This window comes from Vanessa tameamea, chromosome 26, assembly GCF_037043105.1.
Source record: "Vanessa tameamea isolate UH-Manoa-2023 chromosome 26, ilVanTame1 primary haplotype, whole genome shotgun sequence".
NCBI classification, from domain to species: Eukaryota; Metazoa; Arthropoda; class Insecta; order Lepidoptera; family Nymphalidae; genus Vanessa; species Vanessa tameamea.
In genome coordinates this window covers 7,939,028-7,952,995 of record NC_087334.1, presented here as the reverse complement: position 1 = coordinate 7,952,995, position 13,968 = coordinate 7,939,028, and the positions used below count along the sequence as shown (strand labels likewise).

Here is a 13,968-nt window from a genome sequence, read left to right as displayed (position 1 = left end):
TACTAAATATTTTTCTAAATCTAAATTGAAACAGTAAAGATGAAAGGTTTGTTTTTTTGAACGAGCTAATCTCCGGAACTACCAGTCGGATTTGAAAAATAGTTTTGATATTTGATAGGCCATTTCCTGGAACGCTATAAGCTTATTTAACGTCACGCTACTAGAGTCAGAGGAGGAGTGTTTATCGCGGGTTAAATCGCACGAAACGGCTAGTATAGTGTATATATTGAATGCTAAACTTAATCCTTATGTATTGTGATAACATACCAAAGATAAACTTATGTTTTGTTGTAATGTAGTATCTAAAAATAGAGTTTCATTCATTTACACGATATATACAGCTTAGGTATTTCCTCGAGTTCATTTTCAAATTAAAGGGCGCGAGACATAGACGGGGTGACGTTGATATTAATCTTGCGAATGGGGGAGTCAATTTGAGGGTGTTGTTATTACGACATGATTACGAAATGTTACGCGTATATTGACGATAACTCCTCTCAAATATCATTCGACTTGGGAATTTTATTTTATTATTTACCAGGATAACCCGAGGCCTCCACAAAGGATACGCACAAAGTAATTCCGACGAGTTAAAATTTTTATTTGAGTAAGTTGTGCAGAATGAAGATATAGAAAGAGTAGCAGTAAGTAAGCAATTAATTTGTGAAATAATAACTAGGCGGCTCCACTCCTTTATTGTGTCAGGCCCTCTACATCTCTAAAGCCGGTCTTGAGACGAAATATAATCACATACTGTCCAATAGATAGCATTCTTCATCACACAATCTTAGAACGTCTAAGGAAATTTGCACAAATAAAAAAAAACACAAACATCCATTAACCAAATACGAACAAATACACACACATACAAAAACATATAATTCGAAATGTGATTATTCATTATTTGTTCGTATTTGGTTAATTCAAATTCAAATTAAGCACTTAACAGATTCAATGTCCAAATAGCCGACAATAGTTAAACAATAAGCATGAATCATATGTAATATACAGGATAGTTCCAAGACCTTTTCCTGTCCTGTATATCATATATGATTTGAGAAGACTATATGTGCTAAGAGAAGAAGGGAACACTGACCAGTATTTGTCTAGTTTTGAAACTGCATCTTTGATTCATTTTCGTGTTCAATCAACTGTAACCTATTGACTAGGCAAATGTTTATTAAATATTGTCTGATTACTGTATGTAAATATAATTTACATACAGCTACTTGGACATTGAATCTATTAAGTGCTTGATTTGAATTTGTTTATTTAAAAGGTAGTCGGGTGGGCAAATGCGTCCTGTTTACAGATCATTTACTCTAGACATTGGAGCTTTAAAGAATATTGACCATGGTTTACACCGCCAACGCGACAAGTACCTTGGGAACTAAGGCACTTGCAACTGTAGTTACACTGGGTCACTCCCCCTTCAAACCCAAAAAATGAATGTTTGGCGGTAAAATATCATGAATAGTACCTACATAGATAGTCCTGCACAAAGTCTTACCACCATGTAATAAGTAAAAAGAGTTCATAATTCAACTCGTCCGGATATACCGGCATAGGTCGAAGGATATTATGCCACAAGTATGCATGTATTATATTTTATACTTACACTGTGATTGTTAAGTTCCATAGATAAGAGAAAGTACAGAAGTTCGTTGCCCAGCAGTGGAACATTAATTGTTACTACTTAAACTAATATATGCATGGAAATCTTTAAATTTTAATTTCGTGTTGATGAAGTTTCAAGGATCTTGGTTTCCACGTTGATTGAGAATTACACATTATACACAAAAAATATCATCAAATAAACTAACAGACATTAACTCTGTTAAAGTTTTATATATAACATAAAAATTATGACATTTAATAATTTACTAATTTACTAAAAGTATATAAAACACAAAAAGGTTAAACTGTGTTGTAGGCCAAGGTCGGCCATAATGCGACATTTCTTTGAGGTCAGAAAAACGCTAAAGGTACCCTAAAACCATTGAAACACTTATAGTCTACTCATAAGATTTATTTATTTAAAAACGACGGACGATTGTGTCATAGAAATAGCGTAATTTATAAAAAAAATATATGTCAATAGTTTTTAGCTACTCAGCTATTTGCGCGCTCGTATAAGTTTATTTCGGCAGAAAATCGGCAGAAATAATAAAGATTGTAACATGACAATTCAAGACTTTTTATAAAATTCTACTTAATAAATATATTTTTACTTTGGATTACATCAAAAGCGGCAAATGGCTGCGGACATAGAGTGTGTGAACATGATTATTTTTTGGATCACTGCTTAGTACTTCTCGACAAAAAAAAAACGTGTCGTAATCTGCAGCCGTAATATTTAGCTACTAAACCAATAGATCAAAATATACATATAATAGATAATAATACTTTTAATTCCAAATCACATTGAAGCATTAAGAATAAAAACTTGTTTTCAGATTATAAAGTCATTAAAAGTGTTAACAATATTTTACGACCTCGCTTAAATTTTAAGTACAGTCGGTAAGTCAAATAAACTCGTTACAGTTCTATGTAGGCTGTACTGACTGAGTTTCCGAGTTCCGAACCGGTAGTTCTTCATTTAATTCTATAAAATGACAATTCAACAGTGCTTGAACAAAATATAGTTAGATTTTGATATTGTAGATACATAGAGAGCTGATGACAGCGTTGAAACAAATATATTCAGGGTGTACCACGTCATTCCTTGTACTAAGTTTATAGTTTATATTGGATTTAGCGTTGAAGGAAAACATAATGAAGAATGGATTGAAGCGGCATGATAGAATAGAAGCCTAGCTCATTAACAATCCGTTAGCTTATCTAACATAGTAAACAGATAAACGTATTGATTACGCCTTAAGAAGTTAAAACACATCTTGGATGTGTTTTCAATTACATTCATATTAACCATTCGGCTTGCGGTCACAAAACCCACCTGTATCACGCATACACAATCACGTCTCACGGAATATATAGGGCTGTCAAATATCCGGTTATGACCTGTATTATGCGGTTTGTACAGACCTCCGAACGAACGAAGGTTCTAACTAAAAGGCTTATAGGTTTAAAAATTTAGATACTTTCAGTAAGCTCCAGCAAAATCTGACTATTTATTTAGAGTTAGTTTCAAACACAGTTAGGTTCTGGCTGGGAGTCTTAGACATTTAAATAAAATCCTGAATAGAAGTTTGTATCTTGCCTGAATACTGGGTCAAATCCATTTACCGTGTTATATAATACTAGAAATGTGTGAAAATCTTATTAAAAATTGGCAGCCCTACAAGCACACGATGACACTGGCAACATTTTCACAGGTCCAAAGCGTGGGATCTGACGAACAGATGGCGAGAAAAATAAGGACAAGGGCGATGAAGGCGACGTCAATGATCTGTATCATTTTAAAAAACCACATTTACATGCCAAACATGTTGTTGCCTTTAAAATCAAAAAGGAGAAAACATGGATCAAGAGGTAACGACCGGTCCATCATTTTAGTATATCTAATATGCCTAGCTCACTGATCTGGATTGTACACAGTATATACGAGTTACCAACCTGACACATGGAATAAAACACGTATTAGTTAAAGTAAATCACAAAAACAAGTATTCAACATTTAGAAATAATTGCAAGAAAGATTTGGATCGGCGAAAGTCGAAAGTTCGCAAATCTGAAGAAGTAGAACAAGATAAGTTAGATCCGATGCTTTGGGATATAGATATTTGATGACAAAATTAGAATGTACTTTATTCAAGTAGGCTCTTGACCAATTAAAGTGTCATTATACATGATTATATTAATCTAGCTCCACCGCGCTTTCACTCTCTTTAATCGTTGCTATTTTGAGGATGTAGTGAAAAATATAGTCTTTTCCCTTTCGTAATAAAATTGCTATCTATTGCCAAAAAAATTCTTTAAAACTACCGAAACATCCTGGAATTAACGCGTTAATGAAGATATAGGTATATTCTCTATGCTCACTGTAGCAAATATATAGTTTACACAAGACTTATCAAAGCAGAATTTCTAAGCCAAATAGGAATATTATTTAGCATCAAACAAAGAGCGCTTTATATAAATATGTTACCTGAAAGGGATGTCCGGGTGGTAAGGAAATGGAGGAAACAGCGACAAAGGAAGACACAATAAACTCAAGTACAAAGCTGTGTTAAGGAAGAGGAAAACGTACGATAACATACAAGATTAACCACCATTTTTAAAAAAAACATTAAGGAATATAAAAGGCATATAAAATATTTACAAATAATCATTATACGTTGTATAGCTTCTAGCTATTGAGTTATATTTAATCACAGAATTATATAACCGTAATGGATACTTTTTGGTTTGACATTTTTATAAATAAAAGTAGACAAAGAATATTTTTGAATTTGACATGGGAATTGTAAATCTGGTTCGAAAAACGGAAAATAATGGAGGATTGTAACGAAAACTGGAAAATATAAATATTGTAAACTATTATAAATACTGTTAATTATTTGATGATCCCGTTTACTTGAAGCTGGGTATTCGCTTTTTTGTAAGCCTCTCAGGGTAGGTACCATTCATCACATATTCTATCGCCAAGCACATACTCAATATTTTTGTATTCTAGTTTGATGGGTGAATGAGCCTTTGTAATTACAGGCACATGGAAGATAACATCCAACTTCCGAAAGTTTTACACATTGGTAATGTAAAGGATTATTAATTAATATTTTTTACAATTATGGTTTTTATACAAGTGAAATCTTTTTATCATACGAAACATTCATTTATATTCTATATTCCTCAGTATATTATTTTATCTTCGCTGTCTTAATTTGAATTATTATTTAGTTATTAAAATTTTATTTTATATAGGTTAGTTTGGTTTATATAAACTATATCAAAAATATTTTTGACAGTCAATGTTGTTTACACCTTTAAAGACACATAGTTTTGAATGTTACCCACATCAGATAGCCCGGTCAATCTAGACATTCGAAGTTACTTACAACTTTTTAACGCGCTATATCTCAGAAACGGTTTCTCTAAGAAAAAAAGTATAAATACATTTTTTATAAACTTTCAACCGTTTTCCGGAAAATCGCAAAAAAACATTTTTCGTTCGGGATTTTCGTCCTTTCACTTAAAATTTTAAAAAACCAGGTACCGGAATGATTCGGAACTTATGAATATTATTTTAAATTATGTTTTGAACAAGTAAAAGCATTTTCAGCTTGTTGTAAATTTATGTAACTTTACTCCTCCTTTTTGGTCTAATTTGACCGGACTGATATCAATTTTAAGTGCTCAGTGATAAATTGATGATGTAACTTTTTTTTTTCAATAAATAAAAAATATTGCTTTTAATACTTCTAATACTCAATCATTTATTGCTTTTCACAATGTGATTAATAGGTTAAGTTTATAATGAGATCATCACTACCTATCGACCAGCAACATTGTAGTCGTCTCATTGGTCATTCTCGGTTCATTGGTTCATTCCTTTGCCGTAGTCGCTGTTTAACTATTAAATCATTTCCCTGATGCTATATGGAAAACTCAAATTCCTTAAGGTGAAAATAAATCAATAAAGATATATTTATGTACACATGATTTATTTGCGATTCAAATGTTTCTCTGAAATTTTCAGTAATTATGATTACATTTCGATCACTGGGCGTTCAGTGGCTATCTTAATTAATCTTCATAGTTATTTAATACTTTAATACTTTAAAGAAATAAAGGGAACACATGTTATGGATAACTGATATCAGAATAAACATGAGCTGGACTCGCTGGTAAAGCTGAAGTACAAAGACGACGATGTACATTTATGATTCGCCACGTTCGGAGTTTTTTATTACGAAAACGCTTCAAACATGTTCCAACAAAAATATTACAATTTTGTTGATAAAACTGGAACCAAAGAACCGTATTATTAACCAAATATGAAAGAATTAAATATATATTTCTCAAAAATAAGCATTTTTATTAGCATTAGCAGCCTGTAAATTTCCCACTGCTGGGCTAAAGGCCTCCTCTTCCTTTGAGGAGAAGGTTTGGAGCATATTCCACCACGCTGCTCCAATGCGGGTTGGCGGAATACACATGTGGCTGAATTTCGTTGAAATTAGACACATGCAGGTTTCCTCACGATGTTTTCCTTCACCGCCGAGCACGAGATGAATTATAAACACAAATTAAGCACATGAAAACTCAGTGGTGCCTGCCTGGGTTTGAACCCGAAATCATCGGTTAAGATGCACGCGTTCTAACCACTGGGCCATCTCGGCTCAGGCCATCATTGCTCAAAAATAAGCAATCGAGCTGATTGATGAGAAATGACAGAATTTTAGGTAACACAGTAAAAAAAATACTTTGCTGTTTGGGACAAATATGACTCGACACACACATATGTAATGTTTGTCCTGTTGATATAACTTGTGGAGCTTACTAGATGATAGTTGGATCAAATGAGCACCATTCGATTTCACATACTTCATTTGTTTTGATAGTTTACTACGTTGGAAATGAGTACAATGCTGTCACTTTAACACAACAAACGCCATTCAAGTATCAACTCGTATTTCTCTTGATAGAATCTACATTCCAACTAGTGGTAAGTTAAAAAGGCTAGTTGAAAGGGAATCCATAATGAAGTTTATTTTGATCTTAATCTATCAGACCATAACAATGATCTTTATATACTCCATAGCCTATATTTCTAATAGACGGCTCGTCTATTTTAAATTATTTAGCACACAGTTATCCAGTTCTATTCTCGACTGTTCCTGGTGGATCCGACCGACAGTGCGGCAATTTCATATAATTGCCCTCGGAGTTTGCTGAATAACGGTTACATGCACTTTGTATGTTGAGAACGAAATGCTAAGACGTCGTACATAGAACTATATTTTTAAATAGTCAATGAAAACGCCAATGTCTCTCATTTATTTAAGTAATGGAACTAGATAAGTATCTTCTAATATCTATAAATACTGAAATACTACTATTATAAAGAAGGATTTGAGGCACAGAGGAATTTTTTTTTAATACAGACCAGAACAGTCAAATTATTCATAAAGACGCAGCAATCATCGACAAATTGATGACGTCATATGAGTCATCGTATAGGTCATCACAGTAAACATTCGCTACTCAATGTAAAACCAAGTAAAATAAATCACGGCAGCTTGTCAATAAAATGGCAATAACATCACTGGCTGTCTGTGGGCGATCTATCGGTCAAAAAATAACGCAACAGATTACGAAAGATTTTTAACGATTCCAGTTTTAAATTTAGGCGCCAACGGTAGCAGAGATATCGCTGAAACCAAGAGGCCAGTTATGAGTCAACGGACAAAATTAGCGATGTTATGAATTGTATCACCTGCTCTTTGTTTTGTTAAATACGAGAATATTGATAAATATGTACTTGGATTGGATAATTATTAGTCAATTTTGTCCTTATTGTGTACCAATCTGATACACTTATGAATAAACCAGAACTTTGTTTTACAATTCACTGAAATAGATCGAAGGAATTCGTAACGTTTTGGAAATAATTTCTGACATACATACGCCAATTAAAAATGAACTATGAAATGAAATGGAATGCAAGAGGAGAAAACGATAAAAATTGAGATATCTAAGGAATGTAATACTTCTTTTAAGCCGTAATCTTTTTGCACAAAATTTATAAAACCTACCTTACCATTACCAAATACAAACCCACACAAATACGTGGGGTGTTTGAACCCCATTATTTTTAATTAAAAAAGTTTTAAGCTTTCCCAGGACGCAAACTATCTCCACAACAAATTCATTTAAATCGATTCAGCGATTTAAGCCTGAAGAGGTAACACATGGATTTACTTTCGCATAATTTATAATATTTGTATATATAAATTACTCAAATTGGAAATTCGAATTTTCGTAATCGAACTTACTATAATCATAATAAAATAATCAATTATATCAGTACCGTATTTTATACCAATCTAACAAATAATATTGCAAGTACACGTTGTTCAGAAGACCTATTCTGTGAGAACAAAGTCGAAACGCCGCATAATATAAGTAAAATGTTAGAGTAATTTACGTTGACTTCAACAAATATAAAATTTAACATGTGAGTCGATCGTCAACATTTCACGAGTGAGAAACGAAGTGAGTTGCAGAATAGCACTATCTAGTTCAATACTACCAAGACCTAATTAAGAAGACGTATGTCATACCCATCAAAACTGGAAGTTGAAACAATTTACCAATTTAAAACAGAACTCTCCAATTGGTACACGAAATAATTCACATATATGGTACTCTTCCAATATATAGGGCTTCGTTCACTAAAACACAGATAACGGGGAAGATGTCCAGAGTTTCACCGACATTTTTCAACGCAACTATGATTACGACCTTGCTTTCGACACATGAAGGACAGTACACATATAGCTTGGACAGTTTCATCACCGGATGTAAGCCTCTAGTCACTGTTGCGGCTGTAATTACTGTCACTATGGTTTTAAATATTATATTTATTAATGTATCAAGCAACCTAAATGACCATTATCTTGTGGTTAGTAATACAATTTCAATTAACGTATGAATTTATCAGTTTTAAATATATTTACATCATTTATCATTTATGTGTTTAGTCTAAAATGAAAGGATTTATTAGGATGATATATCAATTTGTAAAAATTACATTAATAATATTATATAGATGATAGAAAAAGCGTGGTGGTAATACTTGTTGACTTCCAAGCAGGATATGTTATATACATATATAATTGTATTTAACTAACAGAAATTTGTATTTTAAATTTTGGAAAAGAGTAACTACTGACTTTCTTGCCGGTTGTTCTCGGTAGAATCTACATTCCAAATCGGCGGTAGCTTCATTAATATAATTTGCAAAATGACGATTCCAAACTGCTTGTAAAAGCCTACTTGAATAAAGTATATTTTGATTTTGAGTACAATTCAATAGGATGGAGCGCAATAAGGTATAAATAAATAAATGTGCAACAATATCATCATATCTTAGAACCCTGTCACAATGACTGCAGTTACGTCGCGGCTCATAAAGCATTGTCCATTATGCTGATATGACTTCATTTGCCAACAGCTGTAGGTTCCCGCTTCCTGTCTGGTATGAGCCACTTCATTTATAAGGAGTACTTTCGACCCATGAAAATAATTGCATAATTGATTTACGAGCGATTGTCTCAGTTTTTATCAAAGATCGAAATATATTAAAATTTATTTATATTTTTTTATAAAATTGTCACCGGATGGTTATTGGTCACCAGCGCTCATAGACATTGGCGCTGTGAGAAATATTAACCATTCGCTACAGACATCGGTATAAATTGAAGCGTTAGTGAGCCAGTGTAACTACAGGCAAGAGGGACCCATGGTGGCGCATGGACGATGTAAGGTATTGTTAATATTTCTTACGGCACTAAAGTCTGTGGCAATGGTGACCACTTACTTTCAATTGGCACATTTGCCCAATGATATCATTTCTATGTTTCAATGTGTTTTTAGTATGTTTAGTAGCATTTTATACAGATGGCGTCATAGTAGCTCAAGACCGGATTGATGCAGTATTTTGAAAGCTTTGCCACTGCACTTCGTCGGATGTATAGTTATTGAAACGTCACCTTGAAGACGACACACGAGTTATTCAATTAAAACCCATTGTATCAGGGATTGTATCTCACTATATCTACTTAAATATAAATTATATTGTCCCTTTGATTAAATGTTTGGAACCAAAACCTAACATATTTTGTTCTATATATTTTATAAATGGTAGGGCTTTGGGCGAGTCTGGCCGAATACAATCATCTCTCAATCTACCGCCAAATAGCAATTAAGTATTATTTTATTCCAGTTCAAAGCCAGTGTAACAACAGAGACATAACATCTTAGCAAGGCATGGTAGGGTACAATGAGCTAAGGTTAAGGAGAGAGCTACTTATAATCTATGTTTTTCAGGTATTGAGAGGTGTAGTCCATAATACTAATGTATTAAGACAGTTGCGTCTGTGCGCCCCAGATAGATATGTGTGGCGGAGACATCGACCGTCGTTGCTAGCGGTGGCCAACGGACGAACCAAGTTGCTCAATGATGCGCCACTGACGCTCACGTTACGTACCCTCAAAGTCATAGCCGACAGGGTAGATTTTTTTTATTGCAGCCTGAGTGAACTCACAACTATAGCAACTTGGACTATATCATATACAACATAGAGTTATTTTAAATATTGTTAATAAACATGCTGTTATATCGAATTAGGACAAACATGTCCTGTAATGATATGTATACAGTTTTGTATTATAAATAAATAAATTTCATCTTCTAAGGTCGATGATGCATTGTCTTTGTTAATAATAGTATTTCTCACAGAACTGGAGCCTATGGGTGGTGTTGAAAATAAGATTCACTCTGTTCTACATATCTCATAATCCTATAGAAAGGAAATAGCATATGTCTTGGACGGAAAGATGTACCGTGAACACATGAAAAATATTTTGTTCACAATGGTGACTGTGACTCAAAATGTTCAATACACTATAATCATTATTTTATAAAATATACTTTGAACTTATTAAGTCAAACTGTAATAGTATCTGCATGATTTAATCGTAGAATCTTGAACTACAACATCCAAACTTTGTTCATGAAAGATATATATCAGTAAGTAAGACTTCAATTCTAATCAGATATTTAAAGAATATAAATATGTAGATACTATAATATATGTAGTTATGATATTGAAATAGCTATTAAAAATGTTGTGTTAAATAAAATTTAACAAGATAGAAGATATTATTTTAAAAACATCTTATTAATGTGCCATATGCACACTCCTTTGTGTCCACACCAATCCTTATTTGGGACAAATATGCAAAATATATTGTGTGATATAAACAGTGAGCAGTCTAAATGTAAACCATTAAACGGGCATCATTTACCAGTTTAATTTTATACTTTAAATACCCCAAGAAAACACAAATATCCCCAATGTGATTAGTGACTTAATTTAATAGTTTGAGTCCGAAATTTGAATGGAAAATTCTGTTAATTTTTTGTTCTTTTCTAGTTATTAACTGGTTCGGTGTCACTCACATTAAATATTATGTTCTGTGTGGGTCATAGTATGTTGTCATAAAGTCAATAACCTTTCTCAACATTTTTCTGTACATCCATTTGCAAGTTCATTCAATTAAAAGTTTTTTTTTTTATTTATGTTATTTCAAATATATTTTTATTTAGCTTGTCCTTATTTAAATTTGAACAACATATCCTAGCAAACATTTATTTCCAACCTGAAGTTAGACCTGTGCAAAATCTGTAAAAGTTTACCTATAGCAAATAAACCGTTGCATTAAAAAAGTCCTATGTTTTTCTCAGGGACACAAACTATTCACATACCAAATTCCATCTAAATCAGTTCAGTAGTTTAAGCGTGAACAGGTAAAGGACAGACTTACTTTCGTAATTATAATATTAGTATACATAATAGATATTCATATGAAAAGATAAATTTAATCCTATCGAAAATCAACATTTGTATTTATTTCTGTAATTCTTTATCTCAATTACAATGATTAACCTTTGTCTAAATCCTTATATGATATTCTGTGGACACTTTACCAGAGTATGGCAATGCCAAATATAGTAATTTCGGCGTGTTTTCCAGTTACTTTTACGTAGATGACATAATTCATCGGCGCGATAATACAAGCAAACGTAAACAGTAAACTTTACATTACGGCTCACACCTACACACTTTATCTCGATATTCTCCTTTATTTAAACTTGAAACACTTTTCTTATTTACTTTATATTCTTTACAAATAACTTTCAAGCCGAAATTCCTCGTGAAACAAATCGCCTAACGGAATAACTCTGTTTTTTGAGTTAGCAACTGTTTTTAACGTGTTTAAAATGAAAGTGTATCTTATATCAGGTTAATTTAAGTTAAATCTACTGAGAAACTTCTAAATATAGTATGACTCACCTGTTGAGCCACCGGCTCTAAAATGCTCTCGATTATCTTAGTATGGAACACCGGCATGATTTATGGTGTTAATACATATATAATATAATAAATGAAACACAACACGGCATTCACAAAATAATAAATAACACAAAAAACGCGAAACACAACCAAGCCTCGACCGAGACAGAAAAATACTGTGTCAAACGGTGTGTCATGTATAAAAAAAATAATACGTCAAAATTCCAGCGTCAAAAATAGAATATGATTCGAACTGTCACTGTCATTTGAATATATTTAATTGCTTGAAATCTAGCTAATCTGCTCACAAATATATTTTTATTAATAATCAGAAAAATACGTCGGACAGTATTTAAAATTAAAATAGATTTTCAAATAAATAGAGTAGAGATAAATAGATAGAGAGTTGATATTACTGCATACAACATGCAGTAATTTCAATATTAAAAATAGTCAATAAATAATATCAATCAATATAACTTTGCAGTTAGTTACTTAAATCCAGCACAAAAAATTAAAATAAATTGAATTAAATGCATCAATAGTTTTACTAAAAAATATTAGCTTTTAATCAAAGGATGAGAATAAATAAAACACAATCTGTAATAAATTATTTATTATCTTATAACTAATTTAAATTAAATATTCTATTAAGTCTTTAATACGTGCAAATATATGAATATAAAATTGTAATTTAAATAATAATATTAATCTATAAAATTCAAAGAACATTAACGTAACATAATAATAACTGTCAACGTTTTGTAAATTATTTACAATTTACCTATTACTACTATCTAACGTAGATAAAAGTGTTAACCTTATTTTTTTCTTTATCTATGAATAGATTTCAAGAATGGTAACTACTTAATTCATAATAAATGTTTTTGTGCAATTGTATTGTAAGTACATTTTGGAGATGACGCATAATACTTATTAATAAAACAGCACAATAGTTAGTTTTTTTGAATATGACAATACAAATTACTGTCATGGCAATCTAGCAACTATAAAATTTGAATATTTGAAGTGAAAAAATTGTCTGTGCAAGGATAAAGAAAGAATGGAGTAATTAAATCAATAATACTTTAAATCACTTATAATAATTATATACTTGTTAAAATTGCTCGAATAATATCTAGTAAAGTCATTTAACCGATTAATTCGTGGGTCAAGTCGTTGCACACCTAGGTACTACCCCTACAGCCACTGATCAACACCATATTGACATTACTAGCAAATATGAATACCATACAATGGAATTTGAAAATTAAAAATATTGAGTAACAAATACCTATTACATTTTCTTAATGACATGTAATATCAGTTATTCATAAAACCCGTAAATAAACTTGCTAATTATAATAATCACAATAACATTTACATACAACAATTATTAACGACATTAAAAATTACTAGACACGTTGTGATTTCGATAGTTAATATAGTTTTAGTTAATTTTAGTAAAATAGTATATTTATAGTAATAATATAATTTATAATAAAGCATTGTCAGCCGACATTTTGTAAAAAAAAAAACTTATAAAATAACGCTGAACTTTTTTAACTAAGATCACTTAATCGTAAATAAATAAATAATAAGATTAGTTGTTTCATAAGAATGTTATCTGTTTTTGAGTATTTTATCGTGCAATAGCTTGTGTATTTATCAAGCGCTATTTGAGTAAGCTTTGTAATGGTGACATTGAAATATTTTTTACATAGGTACATTATTTCTAATTCAATGTTTTAAAAAAAAAACATAATGAATTAATAATTATAAAACTGAGCTTATTAGCTAATTAGCTAACGAATTTCGTAATGACTATATTAAAAATTGACTAAATATTAAGAGTCTTTTCACTTTACGATAAATATATTAACCGTACACAATTCATTATGGTGCATTCACATATGCCAAAGCA

At 31.6% G+C, this 13,968-nt stretch overlaps 1 protein-coding gene across 2 annotated transcripts in view; it reads right to left on the bottom strand.

Annotated features, from left to right (window-relative positions):
* LOC113398859 (vinculin) overlaps positions 1–12,239 on the bottom strand; it is a 45,901-nt gene extending 33,662 nt beyond the window's left edge. For both annotated transcript variants that reach the window (XM_064219089.1, XM_064219090.1), the window contains exon 1: positions 12,045–12,239. In XM_064219089.1, the coding sequence (XP_064075159.1) occupies positions 12,045–12,101 (57 nt within the window). In that variant the 5' untranslated portion in view covers positions 12,102–12,239. The remainder of the gene's footprint in view (positions 1–12,044) is intronic.
* Between the last annotated feature and the right edge of the window lie 1,729 nt (positions 12,240–13,968).